The sequence below is a fragment of the Sorex araneus genome, chromosome 5 (genome assembly GCF_027595985.1).
Source record: "Sorex araneus isolate mSorAra2 chromosome 5, mSorAra2.pri, whole genome shotgun sequence".
NCBI classification, from domain to species: domain Eukaryota; kingdom Metazoa; phylum Chordata; class Mammalia; order Eulipotyphla; family Soricidae; genus Sorex; species Sorex araneus.
Window position 1 is genome coordinate 36967613 of NC_073306.1, and position 12721 is coordinate 36980333.

At 50.3% G+C, this 12721-nt stretch overlaps 1 protein-coding gene across 3 annotated transcripts; it reads right to left on the bottom strand.

The window, feature by feature from the left end:
- Window positions 1-211: 211 nt before the first annotated feature.
- On the bottom strand, window positions 212-12269 carry PPIE (peptidylprolyl isomerase E). 3 transcript variants are annotated; one of them, XM_004614223.2, is made up of 10 exons: window positions 12212-12269; window positions 10757-10855; window positions 9472-9515; window positions 9045-9071; window positions 6913-6994; window positions 6335-6435; window positions 4675-4798; window positions 2539-2724; window positions 1121-1263; window positions 212-985 (listed from the first exon to the last, which is right to left on the bottom strand). In XM_004614223.2, the coding sequence occupies exons 1-10, from the start codon at window positions 12240-12242 to the stop codon at window positions 917-919; spliced, it is 906 nt and encodes a 301-aa protein (XP_004614280.1). In that variant the 5' UTR covers window positions 12243-12269; the 3' UTR covers window positions 212-916. The 3 variants fall into 3 exon arrangements, with proteins under 3 accessions (XP_004614280.1, XP_054996633.1, XP_054996634.1); XM_055140658.1 differs by having other exon boundaries at window positions 9045-9129; XM_055140659.1 differs by having other exon boundaries at window positions 9045-9129; window positions 12220-12248.
- Window positions 12270-12721: the final 452 nt, after the last annotated feature.

Here is a 12721-nt window from a genome sequence, read left to right on the forward strand (position 1 = left end):
TCCTGTGGATGGCCCTGCACGCCTCACACCTGCCAGCATCCACAACTGCAGAGCAGACCCTTTAGAGTAAGCCTCTCTGCACACCCATCCTATGAGTTGTTTCTCTGAGAACCCGAATACAGGGACCTTATGATGTCTACTGCCAACTGTCCCACTCTGCCACTTCAGGGAGGACGCAGGCACAAGTAACATGTAAACAAAGGGGTGTGGACATGTTCCAATACAATTTTATTCACAAAAAACACACAGCAGGCTGAATTTTTTTTAGGTCCATGTGGTTTGCTGACCTCAGGGAGAAGGCACTTTGAGACAGAAAATCTCATTTTAAAAAGTTAATAAAAGTGTACAAACAAATGAATCACTGACACTGCTAAGTACACATGCTGGTTACAGGTCTGGCCAGAAGGAGCCGTGCAAACCGGAATGACCCAACACCTTTCATTCCCACTACCTGACCATGGTCTGACTAGGGGCCTGGGGAGTGGCTCTATCTCTTGGCTTCTGAAGGACTCCCCCAGGGAGCAAACAAAAGTCAAGGGGAAGCCACACACCCTGTGCATTCTCCAGCCTGTCTCAGCAATGGTACTAGCTAGAAGCAGCAGTACAAAAACTGCAGTTTATTTTACCAGGATCATCCAGGAGCCATATTATTGGTGGGCTCAAGAGAGATGCAGCAGTGAAGAGCTGAGGAAAGCTGCACAGCCGTCTTTGGGGTGGGGTGGGAGGGATGGAGACTGGGGCCATAGGATCTGTCCCAGCTCCCAGGCCCACAGCAATACGGGAAAGAGCTTCAGAAGAGCCCAGTCTGCTCTCAGCAGTCCCTGTGGGTGGGAAGTCAGGATACTCCCTGCCTTGTAACGTGGCTTCCCCAGTGGCTCGTTTCACAGCTGATGGCTCCTGACACGCAGGTACTCATTCACATGTACTCCCCACAGTCTGCAATGAGCACCTTCTGCTTAGGCTTCCCGTCCTTGCTGCCCTGAGCCTGTGCGAGCAAATGGGAACAAGAGAGAAGTGGGGGAGGGTAAGTAAAAGGTCTGCGACACCCAAGCCCTGAAGAGGGGGCCCCTTCCTGGAAAGAGCCAGGACTGCTCCCAGCCCCTATAGGGCGCGCACCCACCTCAATTTGCCGCAAGACGTCCAGGCCTTCTGTGACCTCCCCAAACACGACGTGCTTGCCGTCTAGCCAGTCTGTCTTGTCACATGTCAGGAAGAACTGGGAGCCATTGGTGTTGGGGCCCGAATTGGCCATGGAGAGCAGGCCTGGGGGAGAGAAGGATCCATCAGCTCTTGCACCCCTGCTAACCCTATCTCCCACACCCCCTGCCACCCCGAGGACAAGGCTGAGAGGTGGTGACAGCTGAAACTGAAAGACGGCCTCAGCAGAATCTTGCTAAGACAGTGTCAGTGGAGTGTGCTAGAAATATGGCAGAGGGAAAGAGAAAATGGAAGGTAGTTTATAAAACATTAACATTTTAAAAATAATTACTATTTTGGGGGCTTTCCAGTCCAGTACTCAGGGAGTATACTCCCAGCCGCTCCTGGAAATACCCTGCCAATTGGACCCAAGACTCAGGATTGGGACCCAAGGTGCTGTGCTACTTGGGGCCGACAGGGCCATGGACCCCCAGAGCCACCCCAGTGATGCTCCAAGGCCTCCAGGAATACACGTGGAGGTGCTCAGAGGCCAGGTGGGGCTGGGGTGTAAGCTCAGATCCCAGTACAGGCTTTGACCGCCTAGCTATTTCTCCAGCTCCATGCCAAACTTTTGCCTAAAAGGGCCAGGAGGGCCAGGAGCTAGCACACGCCTTGCATGCAGGAGCCCTGGTTCAATTCCCAACAGGACATGGTTCCCCAAGCACTTCTGGGAGCAGTCCAAAAATAGAACAGCGGGGAAAGCCAAAGACATACATGTTAGCTGAGGGGGACAAAAGGTGATGGGTTTTGAGGGGGGTCACAGCTTGCCTAAGGAGCCATGCACTGCCAGAGAGTGAACTTGGGGCCTTAAACATGCCAAGCATGTGTTGCACCATCCACAGCCACTTCCTGGTCCAAAGGAAGGAAATTTTAAAAAGAGCCATACATGCTTTACGCTGAGGGGCTGAGCACAGACAGGGAAATGGAAGTAGAGGCAGCTAGGATCCACAGCAGGACCCAAGTTCTAAGTGGGGGAGAGGTCAGAGAGGGCGTGTGGGCAGGGAGAGATGGACTGCTGCCGAGGGAAAGAAGGTGGGGATGGGACAGTGTGATCGGGCAGCTAATGAAAAGACTTGAGCTAATGTCCTAAATCTGAAGTGGCCTTCAGCATACTTCTGTGCTCTCCAGCTTCGTGGGGAGCAAGTGCTGGGCGCATCTGGCCGAGACGAGGGTGGGGACTGAGGGCAGAGAGAATCCAGGAGAGGCTAGGGTCGAGGAAGGTGTAGGCAAGGAGGGCGGGGAAGGATCTGAATTGAGGAGTGCTGACTCCCCATCCAGGACCCCCCTCTGCTGCCCCCTGCCAGAACCATGGCCCCTCACAGCTTGGCCCTCCACACCCACCGGGCCCTGTGTGTTTGAGGATGAAGTTCTCGTCGTCAAACTTCTTGCCATAGATGGACTTGCCACCGGTGCCATTGTGGTTGGTGAAGTCGCCGCCCTGGCACATGAACTGGGGGATGATGCGGTGGAAGCTGCTCCCCTTGAAGCCAAAGCCCTTCTCGTGGGTACACAGGCAGCGGAAATTCTCTGGGTGAGAAAGGCAGGCTCTGGTTAAACACCAAAAGGACCACAGCGACAGTACAACGGGTAGGGCATTTGCCTTGCACTCAGCAGACCCGGATTTGATCCCCGGCTTCCCATATGGTCCCCTGAGCCCTGCTAGGAGTGATCCCTGAGTGCAGAGCCAGGAGTAAGTGCTTAGCACTCCTGTGTGTGGCCCCCCTCAAAAGAAAACCATGTAAAATGCTTCTTGGGTTAGAGTTCAGGGGTTAAAGCAACTGACCTCAGTTTGATCCCTGACACAACATGGTCCCCCAGCGTTGCTGGGTGTACCCCTGGAGGTCCCCAGCATCCTTGAGAGGCCCCGGATCCTTGTGTGACCCTCCCCGAAAAGCTTTATATATCTCGATCTATGTCTGTCTATCTATCTATCTATCTATCTATCTATCTATCTATCTATCTATCTATCTATCTATCTATCTATCTAAAAGGTGAAATGGTTATTTGATCTGAATGAAAACAAGAGCAATAATTTTTTTTTTTTTTGGGCCGCACTCACTGTGCTCAGGGCTCACTACTGACAGGGCCTGGGGGACCATACGTTGTGCTACTGTGGATCAAATGTGGGTCAGCCGCATGTAAGACTAGAGTCCTACATGCTATACTATCTCTCTGGCCCCTTGTATCACCTTTTAAACCAAGAGTAGGGCCAGAGGGACAGTACAGAAAGTAATGCACTTGCCTTGGATGTGGCTACGTCAACTATGATCCTGGCTGGAATCCCAGGAAGCAACTATGGTCCCCTGAGCACAGATCCAGGAAAAGCACTTGAGCACCTCCAAGTGTGGACAACACCCCCCACCCCCAATTATTTTTAATTTTTAAATTTTATTTTCATAAGGTTGTTCACATTAATTGGTTACACTCAATATTTCGACACCAATCCCACCACCATTACACCTTCCCACCACCATTATTTCAAATTTTCCCACCACTATTCAAGCCTGCCTGCCATAGGCAGATGCTAGGTAATTTATTTTCTGTTGCTCAATATGAGTATCATGAGAGGTCGTGCAGCTGCGAAAGTGGCGCACACTCCTGAAATTCTAAAATTGTAAATAACTGAGGTCTGGAGACATCTCTGTAGGGAACTAATCCATTTTGACATTCATTTGTGAGTCTCTGGATCAAGGTCGGTGACACACTTAAATATGATCCAGAGACAGTTCAGCCAGGACCCTGAAGGGGCAGGCAGACAGGATGGAATGGAGGAGGTGTCCCTGTTGCCACCATGTGGCCTAGAGTCTTCAGTCCCTGGCCACCCCTAATATATATATATATATATAAGTCTTATATATATATAAGACTTTCCTGCTACATTTATTGAGGGAATATCTTATTAGGACATAGGGACCTGTTCGCCTGGGGAACATATGGGAACTGTGGCTTCACACGGGCTCTTTTTCTTTTTTTATTTATTTTTCTTTTTTTCTTTTTTATTGAATCACCATGTGGTGAGCTGGGGAGATGGGAGGTGGGGGGCAGGTTTACTGTGGTTCACCCCTAATTTTTTAAAAAACTATCACTATCACTATCATCCCATTGATCGTTGATTTGCTCAAGCGGGCCCAGTAACATCTCCATTCATCCTAGCCCTGAGATTTTAGCAGCCTCTCTTCACAAGTCCTTTCCAACAGTGCCGCATTAGAGGCTCTTTAAAATATAAAAAGTATACCAGCACTTTACTTGCTTTGGGGCTTTGGGACAGCAGGTCCGTTCATGTGTGAAGCCCTGGGTTTGATCCCTGGTATTACAATAATGAAAAACAAAACGCCTGCTCTGACTTACGTGTGTGTGTGTGTGTGTGTGTGTGTGTGTGGTGGTGTGTGTACGTGTGTTTCTCACCTGCAGTCAGGGGCACGGGGGGGGGGGGGGCAGTGGAGACCTGTGGGGATCAGGTTGGGGGTTCATCCTCACCTGCTGTCATGGGCACGACATCAGAGCGCAGGCGAATTTGGATGCGGCCAGCAGGCTTGTTCCCGATCTTGATGTCCATGTACACCTGGGGGGTGGCACGTGCCTTCTTTGCTGCGGGCTCCCCCTGCGGGCAGAAAGGTAGCCTGGTTAGAGGGATGCAAGAGCACGTGGCCCTCTGAGTGTAACCCGGAACCCTCTGTGGAGAGGGAAGGTGGAAGGCACGACCCCTTCAGAGGCCAGTGGCATGCCTAGTGCCCACGGGGAGTTTCCCTTCCTGTCAGAGCTGTGTTCTCTGGCCAACAGGCTCCACCGCACCTTAGACTCTTCCCCTGCAAAGCCCGCTGCCGCCCAGCCACCTGCCTCCAGCTCTGCTGACCCGTGATGGCCCCCAACCTCCCTTGCTCCCCGGGCCAATTGCTCAGATGAACACAAAGAACAGAGGTCGTGGCTTTGTGGTCCAAGTTGTCAAGACTAAGCAGAGGACAGAGAAACCCATACGCCACCCCTTGGTTCCAAAGAGCAAAGTCACCTGTTGATGGTGGTTTAGTGTAAACAGGGCTGAGGTGCCAACAGGCTGTTACTATTCATTGCCAAAGCACTGGCACAGCGGGGGCCAGTGAGAGGCACTCGCCTTGTGCAGGGCACCGTCTGAATCGTGCTGCGATATGGTCCGCTTATTGCTCGGCCACCCGGGAGCAGCACCGCCACATTCCCACTTAGGGACGGCGAATCGAGGCAAACCAAGTTCCCTGTTTGCCCAAACTCACTTAGATGATGAAAAGAGAAGCTTTAATCCACACTGAAACCACTTTCTCCCCCAGCCCACGCTTTCTTTTTCTTCTTCTTTGGTGGGGGGATGGTTTGGGCCACACCTGGCAGTGCTCAGGGGTCACTGCTGGTGGGCTTGGGGAACCCTACTTCACAAAATTTACTGATTTATTGCCTAGAAAGAAAGGGAAAGGCATTGAGCACGAGCGGCCTGTACAAAGGCGGAGACGGCGGGGGCCGGCGGGGCTCCCACTATGGGTTTCACCAAGTGTGTGAAGTGGAGGCTGCAAGGTGCAGAAGACACAGGAGCAGTGGCAGGACAAGCAGGAGAGTCCCGCCCAGCCTTCCCCGGGGACAGGTGACGGGGAGGAGAGCTGGGTTTCCAAAGAACATCACAGCTGTCTGGTGAAGACAGGAGGAGGCCAAGACTGCAGACAGGGGTTACTCAGGAGCCACGCAGTCACGGCAACGAGCCCAGGCTGCGTGGTGATCAGGAGCAACCAGGAGGAGGGAAGCAGATGGTTCTGGAGAAAGATGGAGCAGAACTTGGTGATACTCCAGCTATTTGAAACAAGGGGGCCAGGACGGCCTCCAGTGACTCCACTGACCAAGGGGTTATTTATGTGCTGTGCGTGGTTCCCACGTTTATGTCTGATGTCCATGTGTGGACAGGCCGGGGGCAAGCCGCTGAGCTCGTGAACACAGGTAGAACAGGATCAGTGGAGGGAAGGTCCAGGGCAGGCAACAGTGCACTGCCTTTGAGGCCTGCTGCAGCCATGGCTCAGGGCAGAAAGGGAGGAAGGGTTCCAGGAGAAACTAAGGGAGCGTCACCAGCAGCCAGGAGAGGCTGAGTACGGGCACGGGCCTCCCCGGGAGCACACGCCGGTCTCACCTCCTGGGTTTCTACTTTGGGAGGCTCTGACCCTTCTTCCTCTTTACTCTCTTCAAGAGTCTTCCCAGAAAACTTCTTCAGCCAGTCATCATCTGACCAAACTGAAAGGGAAGAACCAGTCCAGGTTAAGAAAGCAAAGTCCCCCCGGCAAGGCCAGCAGCAAGGGCCAGCTCCTAGGAGGACTGAGTGAAAGGGCCACACAGAGGGAGTGGCTGGTCCCCTCTGGGTGGAACATTCCAGAAGTCAAATGCTGAGAACAGGAGGCAAGGTAAGGGACCAAGCACTTTCACACAGAACGGGAGCAGTGACTCCGGCTTGCTGAGACGCTCAGACTTTTTTGGCCCCAAGCTAGGCGGAACATGCCAATCACCGACAGGCACCACCCACTCCCGTCCACCTGAAGGGGTGGTCAGTGCCTAATTCCAAATAAATGGGAGAAGCAAAACTGAGGGGGCTGAGGATATGGCTGATAGAGCCTACAGTGTATGAAACCTTCTGTTTGACCCCCTAGCACTCCAAAACAAAGGCCCCCAAAGTAAGGCTACTCAGAGGAGATAATGGGGGATGTGGCCACTCACCAGGTCTGGAAGAGCCTTCTTTAATCCGCATTGGCTTTGCTAAATTGACACGGATTGTCCGTCCGAAGAGCTCAGATTCATTCTGAAAAGATTACAAAAACTGTTGCTGAGACTGTTAGAGAACTGGTTTCAAGGACCAGAAGTGTCTGTGGCTGAGAGCTTATCACAAAGTGTGTGTGTGTGTGTGTGTGTTGGGGGGGGAGTGGTAGAAGGCAGTTAGGACAGAGAGGGAAGGGACCACTATGACATGATATTTGGAAATGATCATTCTGGACAAGAACTGAGTGCTGAAAGGAGATGTGTGTGTGTGTGTGTGTGTGTGTGTGTATACATATCTCCTTTATACATATATATATAAAAACGTTTCAGTAGCTATATTGCAAATCACAACAGCACAATGCCTAAAGAGGGAAAATGCGAACAAGAGAGAGAGAAAGAGGGAGAGGGAGGGAAGGAGGGAGAGAGAGAGAGAAAGAGAGAGAGAGAGAGAGAGAGAGAGAAGTAAAGCATCTGCACAGAGGCAGGGTTGGGTAGGAAGGGAAACAGGGAAAACTGGTGGTGGGAAATGTACACTGGTGGAGCTAAGGGTGTTAGAACATTGTATAACTAAACCCCAATCAAGAATAACTTTGTAACTGTGTATCTCAAAGTGATTCAATTTTTTTTAAAGTATTTTTTAATCATCATCACTGTCATCCCATTATTCATTGATTTGCTTGAGCGGGCGCCAGTAATGTCTCCATTCATTTCTGTCACGTGCTAGTGTAACCTGATAGAGTATTGGGGGCTCTTTTAGGGTCAGGGGAATGAGGACCATCATTGTTACTATTTTTCGCATGTCGAGTACGCCACAGGTAGCTTGCAAGGCTCTGCCATGCATAATAGGTTATAAGAAAAAAAAATAAGTTACAAAAAAAAAAAAAACTATGAAATGAACACCTCCCCAAGCATACCTCTCCAGCTAGATGATCATTTGAAAAAAAAAGACTGCTTTTCGCTGGCTTCTGCTCTATGAGGGATGCTCCTAACTTGCTGTCCCTAACAGGCTGTCAGCACCTCACAGCACTGAGGGATTTCCTCCCTGAGTTGTCAAGCCTCCTTCCTGTTCATTACAAGCAGACGCTACTGCCAGAAATAACCCGGACTTCAGAGGCTCAGCAATCACAGGGCAAATGAAGCTTCCAAGTACCTGAGTTTATTTTCCAATTAAAGAACATCGACTTAAGGCCGTGAAGAAAATTTCATGATTAACAGTGATGAGAAAGAACGTCTGATTGGGATTTTGTTTGACAAGATTGAATAGAATGAAAATAAATTTACTGGAGTAGAAATCCAGGCATGGTGCCTTCTCGACCTTGGCAATTTGCCCCACCTTGACCTGAGATGTGAACTTGGCTTTCTCCTCTCTGGAGAAGCCTGTGTTCTCACTTGAATATTAACCTCTCCTTCTCTCCTCATATCTCTAGGTAAGTTTCTTTAAATAAAACTATTTTACTTCACAAAAATAATGAAATTAAGGCTTAGCTATGCTCTAAGGAACAACACTTCTCTAGATCAACACTCTGGGTGCTGATTTGAGCATTTCCCCCTCCCACCCCCCCCATAAAATCTATTGCCAGCAGGACACAACATCTTCCACTTCTTGGCTAATATGAAAAGCCAGAAGATCTGAAGAGGAACATACAGTTGGGAAATCTTGTTTCAAAAGGATCTCTCCATGCTCTCCAAATCATTTGCCTCAGTAACTCACCCTATCCACATCCTTTGTGAATTTCTTTCCTCAACTGTAAACTGATCAAACATTTCACAAAACCTTGCCTCTTTTTGCAAAATATGCAATTTCACCATGCAATCAGTTCACATTGTGTCTGCAATGTATTATCCTCGGAAAGGGCAGCCAGGGAGAGTGACCCACGAGGATGATTAGGATCTACAAGATTATTAAATGAGGAAGAATATTGAGGAAGGACTTAGTTTAGAATTGATGAATTCACAATGAGTATTTCCACGTGGCAGTTTTCTCTTGTCCACACCATCTTCTAACTCTGGAGGATCAGTGAACCAATATGTGAATAAGCATCCTCTGTGCCACCCAAGGGCAACATCAGTCACAACAAAGACTTCAGCCTTACCATGTTGTCGATAGCTGCTGCAGCATCCTGCCAAGAAAAGACAAGATCCATGTTGAGGCTTGCAGCTGAATGCTTCTTGTGGTGTCTAAACATATACACAGGCAGAGAACCCAGACAGAAGTCACCACTCCATTTCCTATGTCTGGGAAGAGTACCTCCTGGCTGACTTCAGCACAGGTGGAAGGCACAGGAACTAATCACTGAGGGTTGGGGGTAAGAATGCTCCATGAGCAGGGCCTCAGAAGCTTGGCAGAGCAGCATGGAGGTCTGGGTGGATGGGTGGTATTATTCAGCTTGTGCAGTTTGATCAAGTGAGCAAAAAAATTCCTTTCAAATCCCATCGCTTGTCTCTCAGGAAGCAGCAGCTTAAGGTCCAGAAATTCAACCAAATAAAGAATGAAACATAGGTAGGACTGACTTTTCTCACCTCTGCCAACTCAAATTCAACGAAAGCAAATCCTCGATGCTTTTCTGGGGAAAGGAAATGGGGTTGGGGGGAGAAGAAAACAAAACGCAGTGAATTACCATTTGTGGCAATGGGAAGAAACAGATGGTCACAAGACAGTGAAGTCAGCCTTTTACCATGGCGACAATAGAAATTCTGCCCATTCACTAAGATAGAATCTCATTCTTTGATTTGCCTCCTTGTTTGAACATCTCTGGCAGTACTTTGCATTGAATTTTGGGGTGGAGATGTCTCACCTGGTAGTGCTCAGCAGCTATTCCCAGCTCAGTGCTTGAATCTCCTGGTGTGTGGGAGGACCATGTGGTGCCCGGGATTGAACCTGGGCCGCCAGCAATGGTCCTCCAGCACATAGAACAGCCAGTAGAGCCCTCTCGCAGGCCCTCATCTCAAATTTTCAGTGGACATAACTAAATAAGTTTTCTAAGTAAAACCATAACCAATATATGCAAAGCAGCTAGAAAAATTAAGTACTTAACCTATCAATTATTTGTTCCAAATACACATTCTGAACATCAAGTCTGCAGAATGCATGAATCCTGAAACCTGGACATAATACTCAATTTTTACCCACAAGAAGGTGCTGTCAAAACTGGAAAGGTCAAGCACAGTAGTGTCATTTTAATTACCAATTAACCTTAGATATGAATATAACCTTATTGGTTTTGTTTAGAAGTAACACTGGCAGTGCTCAGGGCTTACTCCTGGCAGGGCTCAGGGGACCACATGGGGAGTCGGGGATTGAACCTGGGTTGGCCACGTGCAAGGCAAGTGCCTTACACACTGTTCTATATCTCTAGCCCCACCTTATTTATTTTTTTTTAAATAAGGGGTTACACCTTGCAGTACTATGGGGGCAAGGTAGACATTAAGTGTCAGGGATTGAATTCAAGAGTCTCACACACACTAGGCATGTGTTCTACCGTGGGTCATCTCCCCGACCCCAACCTATTGTCTTTAACATATAAAGATCCCAGGCCTAGGGGCAAGGGTCCAGGAGATGGCTCAGAGAACTAGAGCACATGTTTTGTATGCAGGAGCCCCAGGTTCCATTCGTGGTACCACACAGCCCCGGCACAACTGGATCAAGCAGCACCAAATCACATCATAGGTCTGAGCATCTCTGGGAGTGGCCCCCAGGGTCATCTGAACTCTGCTTCAGAGGTCCCCTCACTGACCCAAACAAAACAAAAACATAAAAAGCACTGTGATGCAGCTTTCACAGCGACATTTAAGTTCTTGGATTCACCTGTTTCATAATCCAGTGGAATCTGAATATCTGTGATGTCTCCGAAAGGGATAAAAGCTGCATGAAGAACTTTGTCGTCCACCTCTTCTGCGAGTCCACCTGCAAATTCAAGGGCCTTCTAAGTTACTGTCCAAAGTCAGTTTCTGGGCATATCACATAAGCAGTCCCTTTACCCTTCTTTCAGACCCTCCTGGAGCCCCAAGATTACTGCAAATCCTTTTCTTTGTGGGGGTGGGGGATGTGCTACCAAGCAGTGCTCAGGGGGCCTAAAAATGACTTCCAACCATCTTAGACCAATTAGGTCAAAATGTTCAACACTCTGACCCAGCAATGTCCAGGTCAGCAGTACTGGGGTCACCAGGGCCACAAACGAGGGTGGGGACAGGAGGGGAGATTGGAGGGAAGAGGAGATGGGGGGAGGGTGTCCAGAAGTACACTCTGTGGTGCTGTTGGGGGAGGGGACTGAACTGTCCTTGCACAGACACCAATTCCTGAGCTATATCCTTGACCTTGCAGTAGTTTCACTGGTGTGTGTGTGTGTGTGTGTGTGTGTGTGTGTGTGTGCATGCACACACGCTCAGGAGTCCATGTGACCCCAAAACCATAGTGATCAAACCCATGCCTGCAAAGTATGCACTCCAACTTACTGAGCTCTCTCACTTCCCTGACAAAAGAGGGGTATGGGCAGGGCTTGGTGGTGAAGTGCATGTCTTGCCAGGATTCAACCCAGCCCCACAAATAAACGAAAACCTTAAAGGTTTCGTAGTGTCCTCGGGGTAAAGTATAAGTTCAGTAGTGCACACTGGTCTGTGACCTGAACTCAGCCCGGTTCTTTAAGTCTTTGCATTCCCAACCCTCTGGTTTCCGCGGTAAGTCCCCGTTCCCCAACTGTAAGGAAGGGTTTCTCTTGCAGCTCCCTTCCAGCAAACACACTTGCCATGTTAGGACGTTAGCTCCTTGTCACCATGACAGGTGACCTCCACCTCCGGAGGAGGGGGTCATTTCTCCCTGCACCCAAGCCCAGGTCATCATGTGGGTCCCCTCAAAGGCCTCGTCAAGCTGCACTGTTGAGGCTACTTGCCCTTCTGTCTGGCTAGCCGGCCGGGAACGCCTTCCACAGGGCAGGGCCCGGGACTGCATCATCCTGCGGCAGCCGTTTGTAAAGTGAGTGGGAGCGAGGGTCTGGCGGCCCATAATCACCCTCCAGCCTAGCTCGGGGCTGGGGAGGTGAAGTTCTCGGTAAAGCGCTTGTATGCGTGTGGGGGGGAGAGGGGGAGACTTGGCAGAGTGAGCAAGTCCGTACATTCCGGCACACACCGAGGCAAGGCTATGGTCAGCGCTCCGGCCGGAGAGCTACACGCAGCCCTCCGTGTCCGGGGGCACGTCCCGCCCCTTCCCCCCACCGATTCGGGGTCGGGTTCGCCCAGACGCCGCCGGGCGCCGGCGCTTGCTCACCCACGTACAGCACACGCTTGGTAGTGGCCATCTTGGTCCCGCGCTTTTCCGCCGGAAGTTGGCGCTGGGACCGCCCCCACGAGCCGTGGCCACGCCCCTCCGTCCCCGATTCTTCTAAGGCCCCGCCCACCCAGCGCCAACCGGCTTCCGGCTGCGGCAACAGTGCAGAGTCGTGTAGTTGAGATCGGCGGGAGTCTGCGGCGGGCTTTGCGCGCTCTCGCTGCCCAGCATAATAAAGCACTGGGAGCCGGTTGCTCTCATCTTTTTTTTTTTAAACAACTGGAGCGCAAAATTGTCTCGTTTTGTTTGTTTTTAATTTTGACCATGCAGCGAGATCAAACCAGGGTCGCTCACATATAAGGCTTGTGCTGTACTTTTGAGCAAAATCCCCTTCCTTAACGGTGTTTTTTATGGTTCAAACAGTTGTGTGTGGGAGGGGAGGGCGAATTAAAACAATAATAGATCCTGACACGTGAAAAATATGTGAAGTGCGAAGGGGAGTGCGGGGGT

What these genes read in the sequence shown, in the direction of transcription:
- PPIE (XM_004614223.2), bottom strand. Translation starts at nt 12,242, where the DNA reads ATGGCCACTACCAAGCGTGTGCTGTACGTGG. An exon ending in CCAAAGTAGAAACCCAGGAG is followed by an intron (nt 4,799 to 6,334) that starts GTGAGACCGGCG and finishes TTCTGCCCGCAG; the next exon opens with GGGGAGCCCGCAGCAAAGAA. An exon ending in CCTCAAACACACAGGGCCCG is followed by an intron (nt 1,264 to 2,538) that starts GTGGGTGTGGAG and finishes TCTCTCCCCCAG; the next exon opens with GCCTGCTCTCCATGGCCAAT.